At 34.0% G+C, this 15,347-nt stretch overlaps 1 protein-coding gene across 5 annotated transcripts in view; it reads left to right on the forward strand.

Moving 5' to 3' along the window:
* The window catches only part of TBC1D22A (TBC1 domain family member 22A), a 186,592-nt gene that overhangs the window by 28,478 nt on the left and 142,767 nt on the right, over positions 1–15,347 (forward strand). For all 5 annotated transcript variants that reach the window (XM_030015094.2, XM_041123584.1, XM_030015095.2 and 2 more), the window contains exons 5-7: positions 2,142–2,212; positions 7,301–7,429; positions 8,399–8,461. In XM_030015094.2, the coding sequence (XP_029870954.1) occupies positions 2,142–2,212; positions 7,301–7,429; positions 8,399–8,461 (263 nt within the window). The remainder of the gene's footprint in view (positions 1–2,141; positions 2,213–7,300; positions 7,430–8,398; positions 8,462–15,347) is intronic.

Below are 15,347 nucleotides of genomic sequence, written 5' to 3' on the forward strand. Positions count from 1 at the left end.
CAGTTTTTCCTATGTGTCAGTGTGGTTTGGTTTTTTCAAGGGTTTGAAACGTAAAAAAGAAAACCTGCTATTAATGAAACTTATTTTTGTCAAATACAGTAGTATTTTAAAGCTTGTAGATAAAAGACAGTTTCATTGATGTTGTAAGAAAGTCATCCTTTTTCTTTAGACTGAATTCAAGACTTGTGATAGACACATTCAATTTCATATGATAGGCTTTTAACATCTTGTTTCTTAATATCTGGGTTTTTTTCTCTGCTTTTTCTGGGTTTCTGCTCTGGTTTGATCCTAATGCAGCATCTGGTCACTGTTTTGCTTGGATTTTGGTGACGTAGCCTCACTGTTCCAAGTGAGATCTCTGTGCAGCCACTATTGTCTTGGCTGAGGCTGCTGCTCAAAGTGAGAAGGAAAACATAACTTGTTGAATGTGTATATCCAGTAGTGTAAAGCTTTTCTTACTTGAACAATTGTTGGTAAGCCCATGTCTGTTTGGAATAGTCATGATTGGTTTGAAGTGACCACTGTAAAACCACTCATCTACCTATGACCATGGTAGTCTTTCATTTCTGCCTCCTGCCAATTTTCCTCTCTATTTTCTGTAAGAAAAAGAGATGGTAGTATGAATTCATTCAGCTGGAATTTTTTTTTTTGCCATGATTTATTTAACTTCATTTTAATGCTGTCGTCTCGTTTTAAGACAAAATGGATTTTACAAGTACCATTTCTGCTAGCATGTATCTAAAGTAAAAATAGGGCATCTTAATGATCAGGTAACTTCATACTGCAAAATCCAGGAAATCCAGGTTACTGGAGCTTTTTGTTTGCTTTAGCCGATGCTTCTTTGAGAAACTTTAATTCCTAATTAAGAAATACTTTTTTTTTTCCGTTAACTATTTAACATTGATAGACTTTTTAAATCAGATTCCTTTTTGTTGGAATTTATTATATATTTTTTAAAATAATGTACTGGTTTCAGTGGACTATGTTTTCATTCCTGGTTAAAAATAGTTGCGAATGTGTCTAGAAATCATTTGCTCTATGATAACATACCACAGCTAACATGATAATTTGTATTTCTTGATATTATAGATGCACATTTCTTTTAGAGTTGTAGAAGGAGGGTGGGGGTGGGAGGATGAAGACGGATGTTGCTAATAGGAGTCCTTGTCTTAACAAAAAATAAAGAGAATATGCATTTATAAATGGCCAAAGTCAGTCAGTTGCGACATCCACTCAAAGTTCTTATTCTAATTACTTTCTTCTATGTTTCATTTTCTTGGGGTGGGTAGATGGACAGAATGTTTTTAAAGGCTTTGTCGAAGTGTAGAATTTGGAAAATATATGCATATGATAGGGACCAAATTCCCTGGAGTTAATTCAAATATATATATTATTTATTGGAATAAGTATATACAAAGCAAAATGTAGAATTTTGTTGTTCTGTATTCTTTAGCAGGTTGATAATTTGAATTTGTGCACTTTTAACCTATATTTTCTACTCACAGCAAGAAGATAAAGAAAGAGAAAGAGCTACAAGTAGATATAAAATTATTGTTTCTTAGGGACACTGTTAAGCATTGTAGTCATTACATTTTCCATGATTTTTCTTTAATTCTTTTCCACATGATAAACAGTTTTCACAAAAAAATATGTGAAGTCCCACAGATCAGTTTAGCTGGGTATGGTATCTGACAGGCAGCTTTCAAGAACAAGGAGTACAACACGAAGAATGAGAATACGGCATGGGATTTAATTCCAGCATTCAGACATAAAGTATCGTTCTGTTTCTGTAACTGCATATCTCATTTTTAATTAGGATCTGTGTAAGCATATTGTACAATAAGACTTGAGTGTCTCTTACATATGAACATAAGGCATGTATACTAGGAAGTAATGCTGAGAAATACTCCAGAAAGGTACCTTATCATACTCAGGACCTATTATCATAGGTATCCCTATGGGTAGTAATTATCCAGTATTTTATTAATTCATTAGAATTGCCATATAATTCTGATTTCATTGGACTTTTCTTCTTATAGACATGATCATTGTTGTAAACAACTGTGCTAATTTGAATATACCTGTGTATATTAATTGATAGTAGTTTCCTTAGTTCTCACAAAATACTTCTCTTTTAATAGAAGAATTACGGAAATTGAGTTGGTCTGGCATTCCCAAACGGGTTCGTCCAATTGCATGGAAACTTCTTTCAGTAAGTTGTATTTTTTTCTTCTTCTTCCTTTGCATTTAGTAGCAATAGTTTTTTCAAGCATTGCAAATAAGTTTGCTTGAGTTGTAATCTATCAGTGATACTTGAAAACATTGTGTCTTGTTGCTGAATTGTAGTGAAAGTTCTGTTCTTTTGCTCTATTTCAAGATTAATTTGTCAACCTGAAAGGAAGGGAATGAGAAGTAGTGGTAAATCATGTCAGCTGTATATCTTTATTTTTCAGCCTGGCTTTCTGTGAAAGAAAGGCTTATGTGATAACAGTGGGCTCTTTCAACTGATTTTGATGGAATGGTGGAGAGTTCAAAGACAAGTACGTTCTTACAGTTTTCTTGAAAATAGGCACACAGTAGAAGAAATGAAGCCTATCAGCGTCCTATGAAAGGCTTCACTTTGCCTTCACATTAAAGTAACTACAAGAAAGGATTAACGCTGTACAGAGGAAAAACTGTGATAGGATCTTACAGTTTTTTTGGCTGATTTTTCTATAGCGGTTTAAGACGAACAAATCTGAACCACTGTGGTCAGTTACCTTGTGGCATTGGTTCTCCTGATGTCAGACCTGTGAGTCAGTTCAGGTAGACAAGCTAATTAAAAAGCTAATCACTTTTTTGTAGTGTGAATTTTTGGCTGGCTGAGGTCTCTGAACTTTGCCCGGTGGTCAGAGGATTTTGCAACGGCAGTAGCTTGGGAGTAGGTTGACTGAAATACCATGGAACAGCACACGGAGGTGTTTCAGTTGGGCATCAGAGAAAAGCTTGTGGGAATCTGGGATTCACTGGGTTTGCTGTTACAGAACTGGATTTTATTAATCTCGGTGTTTGCACTGTATTGGAAAAGGTTCTTTTGCAGAAATACAATGTATTCCTCGTAGGAGTATTTTTCACGTCAGTCTTTTCAGGTATAATACTTGCAATGTCAAATGGTTGTGCATTTTAGCTGTTTTTTCTCTTCCTGTGGTTGGGAGAAGAACTTGTGAAGATGTTTGTATTAAAAAGAAGCAAAAATCTCGTGCTGTCTACTCTCCAGAGGCTATGAGAGACACTTTATCAGCAAATCTTCATGCATTTAAGAACTGTTTAAAATTCTGAGTTATACACACAAGTTTAACACTACTGAATTTTTCAGAAAGTAGACTTAAATAGCTTTGCTTTTTATAGAATAATTCATTGGAGAATATGAAGTATTTACTTCAGATTGAGACTGATTTCCAGTGACTGAAAGAGTCTCGCTGATGAGTTCTACTAAATTTGCAGCTTAGTTCCTTCTAATGCTAAATGCAGATGTGGGTTCTTAATGGTGGATATTCAAATACCCTGCTGTAATTAAAATTAAACATGCAGTGTACAATTTACTCTAGTTCTGTTTCCAAAGTTGTTGTCTGAGATATTGGTAAAGAAAAGAGCATTTCTTTTTTTTCCTCTAGAAGTTTAGGATGCCTGTTTTAAAACAGTCACAGTAAAAAAAATTATGGCTAACTCAAATTTGACTTCGAAACACAGTAAGCTAAAGCATAAGGATAGGTTAAGTTCTGAATCAGAGGAGTGACACTGAGGTTTAGAGAATTGGAATTATGCAAAAGTTAACTGCAGTCACTTTCTTACTTTCAAGTAAGAGCATGGGCTTTCCATGAGCTTCAATTTCATTCCAGAAGTTGATTTTAGTTTAGTATTCCTGAGATTCCCAGGAATGGAGAAATTCCTAAGTGTGGCATTCCCTTGTTCTTTTGTTTCAACCACTCTAGTTCAGGATCCATTACAGTTCAGTTGTTTTCTTTGGCCGTCTTGCCATATATCTGCAAAGAAACTGTCTTGAGGTTATTTTGTTTTTACTTTAAGAACTAAGTGGATTTTTTTTTTTTGTGTAAGACACTTCCAAAAGTGTGGTGTGGTTTTTTTGTGGTGGTGGTGGTGGGGGGGGTGGTTGTGGGTTTTTTTTTTGGTTTTTTTTTTTTTTTCCTGTCACCAAATAGCAATATTTTGAAAGTTCTCAGCTTTTCTTATGTAACTCTATTATGATTTCTTATTTACTAAGTGGTCCTCAATTAATACATTCTGGAAACCCAAAGACGAGTCATCTAGTGATCATTACTTTTCTATACTGTAAGGCAGCAGCTTGTTTCATCTTCTTTCCAAAGTGGGGAAGAAAAAGTCCTTTGAGTATTTGTGGTTATAAACTCCATGATGCTTTTCTCTAACGGTAATTCATTTTTAAGTCATGTTATTTGTTTAAACATGTTACCTACTGCTAATGTATGTCCCAGGTAAGAGGGGGTAATGTGATAACCTTTTGTGCTATAAGGTGCACTGGGAGCTATTGGGGAAATAAATGTACAAAAGCAAAACTGTTTTGGTTAAAGATCAGTTGCAAAACCAAAAAAAGACCAGAAAACCAAAGAAACCAAAGCATAGTTTAGAGCTGAATTAAAGCCTGGATGTGTTTTGTTTTGGAATTTTTCAGAAGTCTTACTTAAAAATCCCAAAGTATGACTTATTTGGGGAACGGAGTGCAATTGGTAGTATCTGAGGCAGAAGGTGATTGTCTTGTTTGTAAAATCAGCATTGAAGTTGGAAGTTTTAAAATAGGATTTAAAAAATTAAACAGAGATATTTATTACGTAGAAGGTTAATAATGTTAATGTGTTTGATGAATACAGTTTTTCAAAGGGAAAGCATATGAAAATCAATATAATGCTCAGGTGCTGTTGATGTTATGCATGTCTACTGGTAACTATATAAAAAATTACATAATTTATTTTTACAATACCGCAAAAATGTTAGGTATACTGTACCTAAACAGCTTGCAGAACTATTCACGCTCACTTCTCTTATGAATAACAAAACTAAAGATATGGTTGCAAAAGCCTTTGGAGGAAATTAATGAATAAATGGATTAAACTCTCCACCAGTTTATTCCCTGATGATATGTTGCAAGCCTTTTCAACTTTTGAAAATAAAACCTAATTTGTAAAGTGAACAGGAAACAAGACATGTCCAATTGAAAGATTACTTCAGTCTTTGAAACTGAATAATAGCAAAAAGACTTGCTGAGAAATATTGAAAGGATAAGAAATGAAGGATATTGGTATCCTTCGAACAATCATATTTGATCTCACAAATGAATTCTTTTCTAATCGAACTAAGATATCCTACAGGAAAAAAACCAACTGACTGTTGAGAATAAATGGGAGGCAGAATTCAATATTTAACTTAATACAAAACACTGGGACAGGATATTAAATGTCAGACTGAGTCTTGAGGCAAAAGTTAATCTGGTGCGATTTAAAGTACCTGGAACCAAACGCAGGTCAGTACGTCTTGAAAGATATGCTTTCACCAAAGCAAGTACCTCTTAAGGTATCTGGAATGTAATATGTGTATTTTTTATTTTTCCCTAAATGTTGAGCAAACCAGAAGTTATAGAAATAGGACGTGATGTTGGATTGTTGCAGGAGAGTAATGGAACCTATATACTTATTCTTAGAGTGTTTAATTTTCTTGTATAATTAGCAATTTTAGCACCTTAGGTTTACCCCTTCCATTTTTGCTTGTAGTGTTTAGGACTGAATAAGAAAGTTGTTTTTGTAGTTAAAGGCACAGCATTTTATTAGTTACTTGCAGTGGCTGTGGCTCATTGTATAAGTGCAAATACATGCTGCACTTCTAGTATAGGATTTTTTTGATGTTACGAGGATTATTTTTGTTAGGGAAACTTAAATCTGACACAAATTTCACTGTTTTACTGTGGAAGGAGAGCTTTTGTAATATCGGCAAGTAATATTTTCATTTGACTTGACTAGTGAATAATACGATTATTAGATTTTTCTTATATTGTGTTAGATGTCCATATCTCTTTCAAAGCCATCTATCTTCAGAACCATTCTTATACAAAATATTTTTTCAAGACTGCCATGTATGTAAAATCTGAACTCGTTTTCTTTTTTGCAATGTTATGGGATATTGGTGTTGATCGTTTGAAATCAAGCTGCTTACAAGAAAGCATTAACTATTTGTGAATATTCAGGAAACTTTTTGGTAGCCAGTTACATGAATAATGGTGTTTCTCTTAAGTGTACTTTATATATAAACTGAACATTTAATAATATACATGATACTTCCTTTCATAAAATGCTGAAATAGTAACCTGAGCCTGTGGTTTTTTTTAATTGGAAAGTAGGCTGAGATGACAGAAATGGGGAACAAACTGGACAAAAGAAGAAAATGAGAATGGATTTTTTTTTTTTTTTTTTTTTTTTTTTGGCGAGGGTGAGGGAAGATTGGGATTTCAGATATATGTAAGTTCAGTGAAGAACCATTCAGATATATTTTGTACTTAATGCAACAATGTATAATCCTGCATATCTGAGTGTGTCCATACCTTATGCTAAATAAGATAATATTTATAAACTGCTTTTGGGAAATGAGTAAAGAAATGTACAGCTAGTGCTTGTACATCTAAGAGCCCAGTCACTGGTGCTGTTGAGTCTTTTTCTGTGATGAAACTTTTAATAACATCTTGAGATGAAACAAAAGCTTGAAGTTATTTTTTTCCTCATCTGAAACAGTGAAATAAAGTAGCTAGAATGTTTTTAAAGCTTTTGAATTAATATTCCATTGTATTACAAGTTTAACCATAATTTAAACATATTTGCTAATATATATCATTTCTACTTGAAGGCAACTGAGATAATACGCATTTTGTTTAAAAATTTAATAAAATTGCTCCAATAATGGGCACATAGGAATGCAGAAATTAATGAACTCATATAGCATTACATTTATCTGAACTTATTTATTTGGTACTTTCTTTCCAGAAGGCAAACATCATCTTAGAATTCTTCATGAGAAATTGCTTTTTAAAGCTGGGAAAACTTGAAACTTTTTCTTAAAAAAAGAAAAAAGCTTATTTTAGTAAGGTGTTTCGTATCTGAACTTTTGTATCAGTTGGAATCCATGTAGGACTGCATGGCACTACATTAATTGATTAGCTTTCCTGTTACATGTAATCGAATGACAGCGGTGCTTTTTGTAAGGCAAAGAGTAATATCCTTTTTATTTCACCGTTTTTTTTCAGGGCTATCTTCCTGCAAATGTGGACCGAAGAGAAAGCACTTTACAAAGAAAACGCAAAGAGTATTTTGCATTTGTTGAACAATACTATGATTCCAGAAATGATGAAAATCACCAAGATACCTATAGACAGGTAGAATGCCTATTGCAGTGACTTTTACCTACAGGTTATCTGCTAAAAAACTTAAAGAGATTATTTTTGAAGTTTGCTACTGTTTTTCTCTATTTCTTTAATCTTAGTTGATAGACAGCTCTCTAATTAATTGTTTTCCTACAGTTTAGAAGCAAAAATATGAAATATTTTGGTCTGAAATTTGAAATAGTGGATTTCTTTTAATGTCAGCTTTAGTCATGCCATGTGGTACTGCCATTCAGTGCTGCCATGGTTTTCCATTTAAGAATAGTAGCATTTTAAAATCTTTCATCTCCTGCTCAGACCCTGCTTTAAATGAGTGAGGATAGACAGGGAGAGTATAACAGTGACTGTTTCTTACTGGCTCCATACTTACGCTTAAGAAGGTGAAACGGTGTATGATGTGCAATAAACATAGGTGTGTCAAACTTTCTTGCCCACCCAGATGAGCAGGTAACTTTTCTTCAAGTTTTGTATTAAAATGAATAATTTGTATCACTAAGTATAGACTAAGCAATACTACTTTTGCCTTTGTTGGGACAGAAGCAGCTAAGGTTGGTCTTTCAGCTTCAAGCTTCATCTTTAGCAGCAAGAAGTACATATAATAGTGTCAATTGAACATGACTTTACAGGAGTAGTAGCATGTATTTACTCATTACCTTGAGGTAATGAGTATTGCCAATATGAATATAATTTGCAAACAATCAAAATGTGATACAAGGATCCTAAAAAGTGAAAACAAAGTGTGTATATATATGTATATTTTTTTTTTCCTCATTCATAGTTTAACAATGACTTAAAGATTTGGCTGTATGTTTTGAAATACAGTAAATCCATGTTACTCCAAAAATAGTGATACAATGGAATTATAAATAATACTATAAAACCATAGGATGGTTTTAACTATTGTGGTGTTTAAAAAGTGTACTGTTGCTTCCTTTTACAGTATTATTCTTTCTGTCTAATTAGATCCATATAGATATCCCACGCATGAGTCCTGAAGTTTTAAGACTTCAGCCCAAAGTAACGGAGGTAAGAATGCTATCTAAAGATTTTTTTTTTCTGAGAAATCATTTTATTGATGAATCTAATATCAGCATTGATTAATAATTAAATTGACAATACTTGCTATTGTGACTTCAGAACTAGCTTAAAGTCCAAAAAATAAGGATATACAAGTATAGGCTAAGAATAGCATTTTAAATATAAGTAGTAAAAAGAAAGGCATCTCGTTAATCTCCTGCATTGAATTTGTCATTTTTTTCTTCAGTCTCGTGCCTTTGAGGTTTTTTTACTTTTTTCTTTTGATATATTTTGTTAATAATGTGTTTTTGAAGTAATCTAGAGCATAGTTCCCATGGTTCTATGTGTTTGTCAAAATCATTCACGGTCTGGAAGTTCTTATCACAGTGTCTTCCACTTGGGAAATACTCTTATTGTCAATTCGTAGCATGACTGGTTTGTGTTCCTTATTTGATTTTGCTTCTTTGTAAGTTTTAAATGTTGAGTACGCTATTTATATTCTTTTACTACCATAGTAAATATACATCAATTGGTCTATATTGTTGGGTAATTGAATCCCATGGGGACTTCTCTTAGTAAAGTATATAGGTCATAAATAGTATAGATGGTGTGAATCATCCTCTTTCAATTATTTCTTTTAATCCTTCAATTTCTTCTCTTTTCTAATGATTCTAGTTAGACCTTCAAATGTACTTCCATGTTGTTTCTGTTAGTATCATTATAAAGCCACGTAGAACATCTTCTGATAGTTCATTAGATGATATGAGAAGTTAAATGCAGAGCTAGCTTTCATTTGTTTTTCTGCTCTTGCAATTACTTCTGTAATGGAAGTGCTCCTCCACACATGTTGGAGAAATTGGTTTGAAGAAATAGCCTATTGCTGTTTTGAAAGAAAATGGTATAAAAATACTGCTTTCCATCTGCTTTCTACACAGCTGTGTTTTACCTGGGCTTTTCTAGGGATGAATCAAAGAGTAAAGTAAGAAAAATAAAGGGACAAGAAGGGGAAACAATGCCAGCAAGAAATAAACCATTAAAGAAATGAATAAGATCAGTGTCAGTGTTGTAGCTAGAAATGAGCCAATAAATGAAATTGGAGGTGAATTGTATTTCATGGAAGAAATTACTACAGAAAGAAGAACGCTCAAATATTTCTAAGAGGAAAGAAATACTTGTGCTGTATCAGCAATAGTCTCTTAAATTATTCTAAAGATGTATTTGCTTTCAACTTGAAGTGGTGGCTTTTTTGGGGTGCGTTTTTTACTTCCTTGCATTGCTTGATTAAACTGTTCGTAAGGTTTTAATGAACATCATCTGTGTCTCATGAATATGACTGTGGTTCAGATGTACAATTGTGTTTTTGTAGTTCTTAGTTTGGGTGAGAATAGCCCAGAATGATGATGGGTTCCCCCCCTGCCCCCTCTCTGTGTTTTAGTGAAGGAGAAATTAGAAGCTGTTTAACTTGTCTGGTGTAAGAATCTATGTATACTCTTGTTTTTAAAGGAAGATTGCAAAGTACAAAATTCTTCAAAAAAGACTGCTAGATGGTATATTTATTTCTAAATTAGCTGAACAATTGTAAAAACAAATTTAAAATAGAAATTCCAGGTAAACATCTTCTGTAGAATATATTTAATGTCCTTTCTTTTAACTAAATTATTTGGATGAGAACTCAAGTAGCTTAATAAAATGATACTATGAAACAAAATATTCTCATGGGAGAATATTTTGAAGTAAAGTATAATTTACTAAAATGATGAGATTGTCAGATAGAAATAGAAACCTGTAGGATCTTGGGCTAGTTTTGTCTTCTTGTTTATTTGATTATACATGAGAAAGATATATGTCTGCTCTGAAGAGATGGTTAATACATTTCTTTAGACTAGATGCAAACTTGATAATAGTTCGTAGGAACACAACTTTGTATTTACCATGATATCTGCTTTTTCCATAATACAGTTAGAAATGATAGAGTAAACTTGTATTGATATTTAAAGAAGATACGGTCAAGGCTTTCCAACATTTGAAATGTGTATTTTTGCTATAATATTTAGTGTGTTGGGAAAAGCATCCTATAATAAGACATTGAAAAGAATTAGAGTTACAGGATAGTTACAATCCCTTTTTGATTGAATGATTAACTTAGAGCTAAAGAGTTTGGGAATTTGGAGAGTATATTAATGTGAAAAGGATAGTAGTGCAGTATTTTTTACAAGCAGTCACAGCTGAAAGATTATTTTTTTTAATAGCTGAATTATAATTAATCTGAAAATAGGCTGGTTTAATGAAAATGCTGACAGTCAACTTCAGAACTAGCAGATGCTCCCAGAATAAAACACTTATTATTTCTTGGGAGCAATTAAAATAAAAAGGAAATACTGTGTCTAGGTAACTTCTTGCTAAGTAAAATCTGGTATGTCAATAGAACTTCAATAGCAAATATTATTCAGTAAAGTTTCAATCTGGAATGCAGTTTTAGTTAATTTTGTGGGATCATTAAATATGTGAAATTATTTAGGTCTTTTTTTTGCTTTTAATTGTCTTTTGGCAGATAAAAACATTGCTCAGGTAGCATATTCTTTTAATGTGATTTATTGAGATCTCATTTGCAAGTTTTTGTTTTTTTTTTTTCCATAAAATTAGCATTGGTTTCGTTTCTAGTTATTTGTTAAACTTGTCCAAAGGTATGTTTTTCTAATGCTTCATTGGATACGTGCATCTTAAACACTGCCTTAAAATAAACATATTTTAAATCCACACTTTTTAGAAACTGTGATTGCTCTTGCAAGTGACATTAAATTATCTTCCAACACTAATAATTCTATTTCATGTATACAGCTCCTTAAAATAATTTAGTCTGTTCAATACAGCCCAATAACCCTGCTTGCTGATCATACTTACATTTCTTTAGTTTGAATGTTTAGTGACTTGAGCTGTGTAACAAGCGTAATTGAGCCAAATAAAGTAGATGGACATACTTCTCATTAGTGTGATCAAGGCATTGTACAACTAGAGTGCTGCTGCTTTCTTGTTTAAAAAAAAAAAAAGAAACCACAACAAAAAACCAACTCACCCCCCCCCACCAGTCCCTGTCCATACCTTATCGCATCCATCTTTCCTACTCCACACCTTTTTTCTTCCCTAGTAAGTAGTAACGAAATGGATGGAAAAATGATAGAAAGCTTGGAGGAGTGAGATGTGACAGTTGATTAACACTTAAAAAAAACCCAACAAAGGTGTATTTTAATAATATTCTGTTAGCTGGGAGTGAGTGGTCTTGAGGTACAGAAGAATAAGAATGTGAAAAGGGTTGATAGCAGCAGTCAGTGGGATAAGGGGAAATCTAGGAAGTATTTGAGTTATAAAGAAGTGATAGTGATCTGATTTAATTTTTACTGATCCGTCAGTATCCTTTAACTTGACAGAGTCACAGGATCTTCATGTGTTAGATGTTTTTAGAGCTCCACTGATCTGACTAGATGTGTAGGCTACTGGCAGGGTGGGCTTGTGTATGTCTTTGCCTTTGCTCCCTGTCTGACCCAAGGGAGTCAAGCCCAACTTGTTTGATGTCATCTTACAAAGACTAGTGCAAATGATGCTGGAAGGGTCATAACATCCAACTTTTCCCTTGTTTTCTCCTCAACCTTTCTGGGTTTTTTTGAGCCGTACCTTAGCCCAGCCTAATCCCTTATCCTCACAGGGGATCCCTTCCAACTCCCAAGGGCTCAGTGCAGGCAGGGGCCTCACATTTACCCGGAGCTGAATCCCTTCTAGGGAGGGGGAAGACATCGCTGGTCCCAGGTGAGCAACAGTCACTTCCCCTTTTTTAAGGCGAGATGGCAAGAGCTATAAAGAAGAGAAGGGAATCAGAGTATGGGTGAAAGACAGGTTTCAAAGGGTGGCGTTGTGTGCAAGACCGTTATTGTGGATATTATGATGGGTTTTGTACATACTAGTTTTTGATGCTGCAGAGATTTAGAATAATGATACCGCTACTAGGAAGAATGTTACTTAGAATCAGATGAAAAGACTGTAGGTGACAAAGCTGGAGAAAAACGCTAGTCAAAAGACTAGAAACATAACGCGTGTGTAAACCTCAGAATGTCTTCTGACTTCAATTTCCAAATGTTACTGTTCCAAAATTTTTGTTGTTCTTGGTGGTATCTGAGTCTCTGTTCCCAAAGAGCTTTTCATTAGGGTTAATGAAGCTGTTTTAATTTCTTATCTGAACTTGGAATTTTGTTTTTGTAATGTTTCAGTTAAGAAAAAGGTGTTTTGAGTCTGTTGTGTGGAAATAGCTCATTATTATATGTTCCTTTTAAAATCAGTTTGAAGTGTTTATTTTTTATGGGGGTTATGCGGATCCTGAGTGGGGGGAAGGTAATGTTGGAGCAAGGACTTAGAGGACTGGGAATAAATAAATAGTGGCCTTCAAAGAGGAGGAGAGGGGAGTTGGAGGTTTTCCCCCATATAGTTCAGTCAAGTTTATTTTAAAGACTAATGACTATAAGTTTAGGTTTAATAAATTTGATTTAGTTGCTGTGGAGTAGTGTGTAATCTATTACCAATTTCTGCTTTATGTTTAACTGAGTTGTGTTGAAATGGATAGTACATGGCTGTGTATTTCCCGTCTATGCTTGCATAATATGGGAGAAGTAATTTCAAGTAACCAACACAATTTAAAAATAGTTTATAAATTTGTCCCTATATCTTCTTCCCCCTCCCCTTACTTGGAAAACAAAAATAAAATTCTCAAAAGCTTTCATGATTAAAGGTTTGGGGGTTTTGGAGTTCCTCTTAGGTGGCAAAACCCACAAAAAATTAAAAATCTGCATTTAAGCTAATGGATTCTTCTCTTTATGTATATGAATATAGTTCTTACTGTTATCATGAATGAGAGTTAAATTCAAAAGAGAATAATTGTTTGGTAATGACATCTTGTGAGATGTAGTGGTTCCTTGTAGAAAAGTAATTCCAGTTTCTGTTGCTGGTTTGGAAATCAAGAAGGAAATCTTTTGGGAAAGTGACCTTTTTAATGAGTCCTATTTGAACACAGTGATGAGTGCTGCATAGAAACTTAAATCAGTCTGCCTTTCAGGTTTTCAGTGCTCATTTTTTTCAATTCAAAACAGTAAATGAAACTTTATGAAAATGAGTAGAAAATTGAAAACACTATTTTAATGTGTGTTTGTTCAATTTCTGATTAGATGCATTTGGGGATATTAAAGCTGATGTGCCAATCACTGAGTGATCCTTCCTGCTCAGTAGTAATAAAAAAAACCCCAAACAAACCCAAACCCAAACAAAAAACCCAACCCTCCCCCTTAGTTTTAATACCTGGATTTTAAAAATGCTTTGAAATCCATAGGCATCTCAATTTGCAATGCAAACTATGTATATTATCAGGTTCTAAGGAAAGAAGAGGTTGGTGGTATGAATTTGGGAGTTGTTTGACTTGAGACATGGCTTCATGAAAAACACTGATTTTAGAATTTTTACTGTGGATATTTCGATAGCTGTTACTTACTGAATTACTGATTTATTTTTTTGTTTGTTTGTTTCTCACTGTGCATATTTTGTAACTCTATCACACTGGGAGTTTTTTGTTTAGCCTAGTGTGTAACACTATTCTACATTCAGCGACTGGTATTTAGATGGGTTTTTCTAGTCACCTCTATCTGATATTTGTTTTCAAGAAAGTTATTTGTATTTGCAGTATGTTAAACATGTCCTTTATTTGAAGTGAAACACAGAATGGTAACACTGATAATACTGAAGAACTAATGTTACTGAAACTAGAAATGGCAACTGACAGAAGCAGGAAGGATGGCTGTGAGCTAACCAACCTAGACAGATTTGCAGTTTTCCAGTGGTAGTAAAAATATGACATAAACAACTGTAATTTCATAAAGGTATAATTATATAAAATGTGAAAGCAAGCTGTAAATGGCAGAACTTAAGGTCTTTATACAGTTATTGATAGACAATGAAACCCCACTGGTTATTGCTTGATGGGCAGAGGTTGGTATTTTTTCAGTTTAATATGCAGTGCATATTAAAAAACTTGAGGTGATAGGACTAGCACCAAGAAGAATTTATAGCTAAAGGAATAAACATCTTGGCTAATGAAAACAAGAGGCTTTTATGGAGAATGTGCTAAATCATTACCTCCCCTTTCTGCCTAATCTTTGCCCCAAAACTGAAATCACACTGAGCAAAAACTGAATCTTAATTGTAGCTGTAATGAATGAGGCACGAGCTGTGTTAAGGCTTGTGTTTCAGTGCCCACCAAAGCTTTTCATATTTATTGTTGGTGACCATCTCCCTTGTTCTGTGGATTTTCAGCATGCCAGGGAAACATAAAACCTGGAGATCAAGGAAATTTGATTCTCAAAAGAAAGCCTGTGGGAGAAAGGTAGATGTTGATATTTGGGACTTGTTTTAAAAGCGAAAGGTGCCAATCTGTTTCAGCTTCAGGTAGCTCATGTGGAAGCCTGTGATGGGACTTTCAAGCACCCAGATGCAAGTCATATATACTTAGATCTTTCCTTACTTGAAAATCTCTGCAAGAGGGCTTTTAAACTAAAGAATAGTATTTTATTTAGAATGGAATTAGAATAGTCAACTTCTTAATCTATCAAAAACTTGAAGCGAGAATGCATAGAAATAATACAGACTTCATAAACTAAACTCCCTCTCCACACTGCGTCCTTTCAGGGCAGGTCTTTTAGGGACTTTCTCGAAGCCTGAGCATTCGTTGACTTCTGGGGTTGCAGCAAAGTACGCAATCTCCTTGGGGTCCTTACAAAGTCTCTCATTTTTTATTAGTATTGAGGCCCGATGCTAAGAGCAACATAGTCCTTTGGTTGAGCTCTCCTTTCTCTGCTCCAGTTAG

Source organism: Aquila chrysaetos, chromosome 5 (assembly GCF_900496995.4).
Source record: "Aquila chrysaetos chrysaetos chromosome 5, bAquChr1.4, whole genome shotgun sequence".
NCBI lineage: Eukaryota > Metazoa > Chordata > Aves > Accipitriformes > Accipitridae > Aquila > Aquila chrysaetos.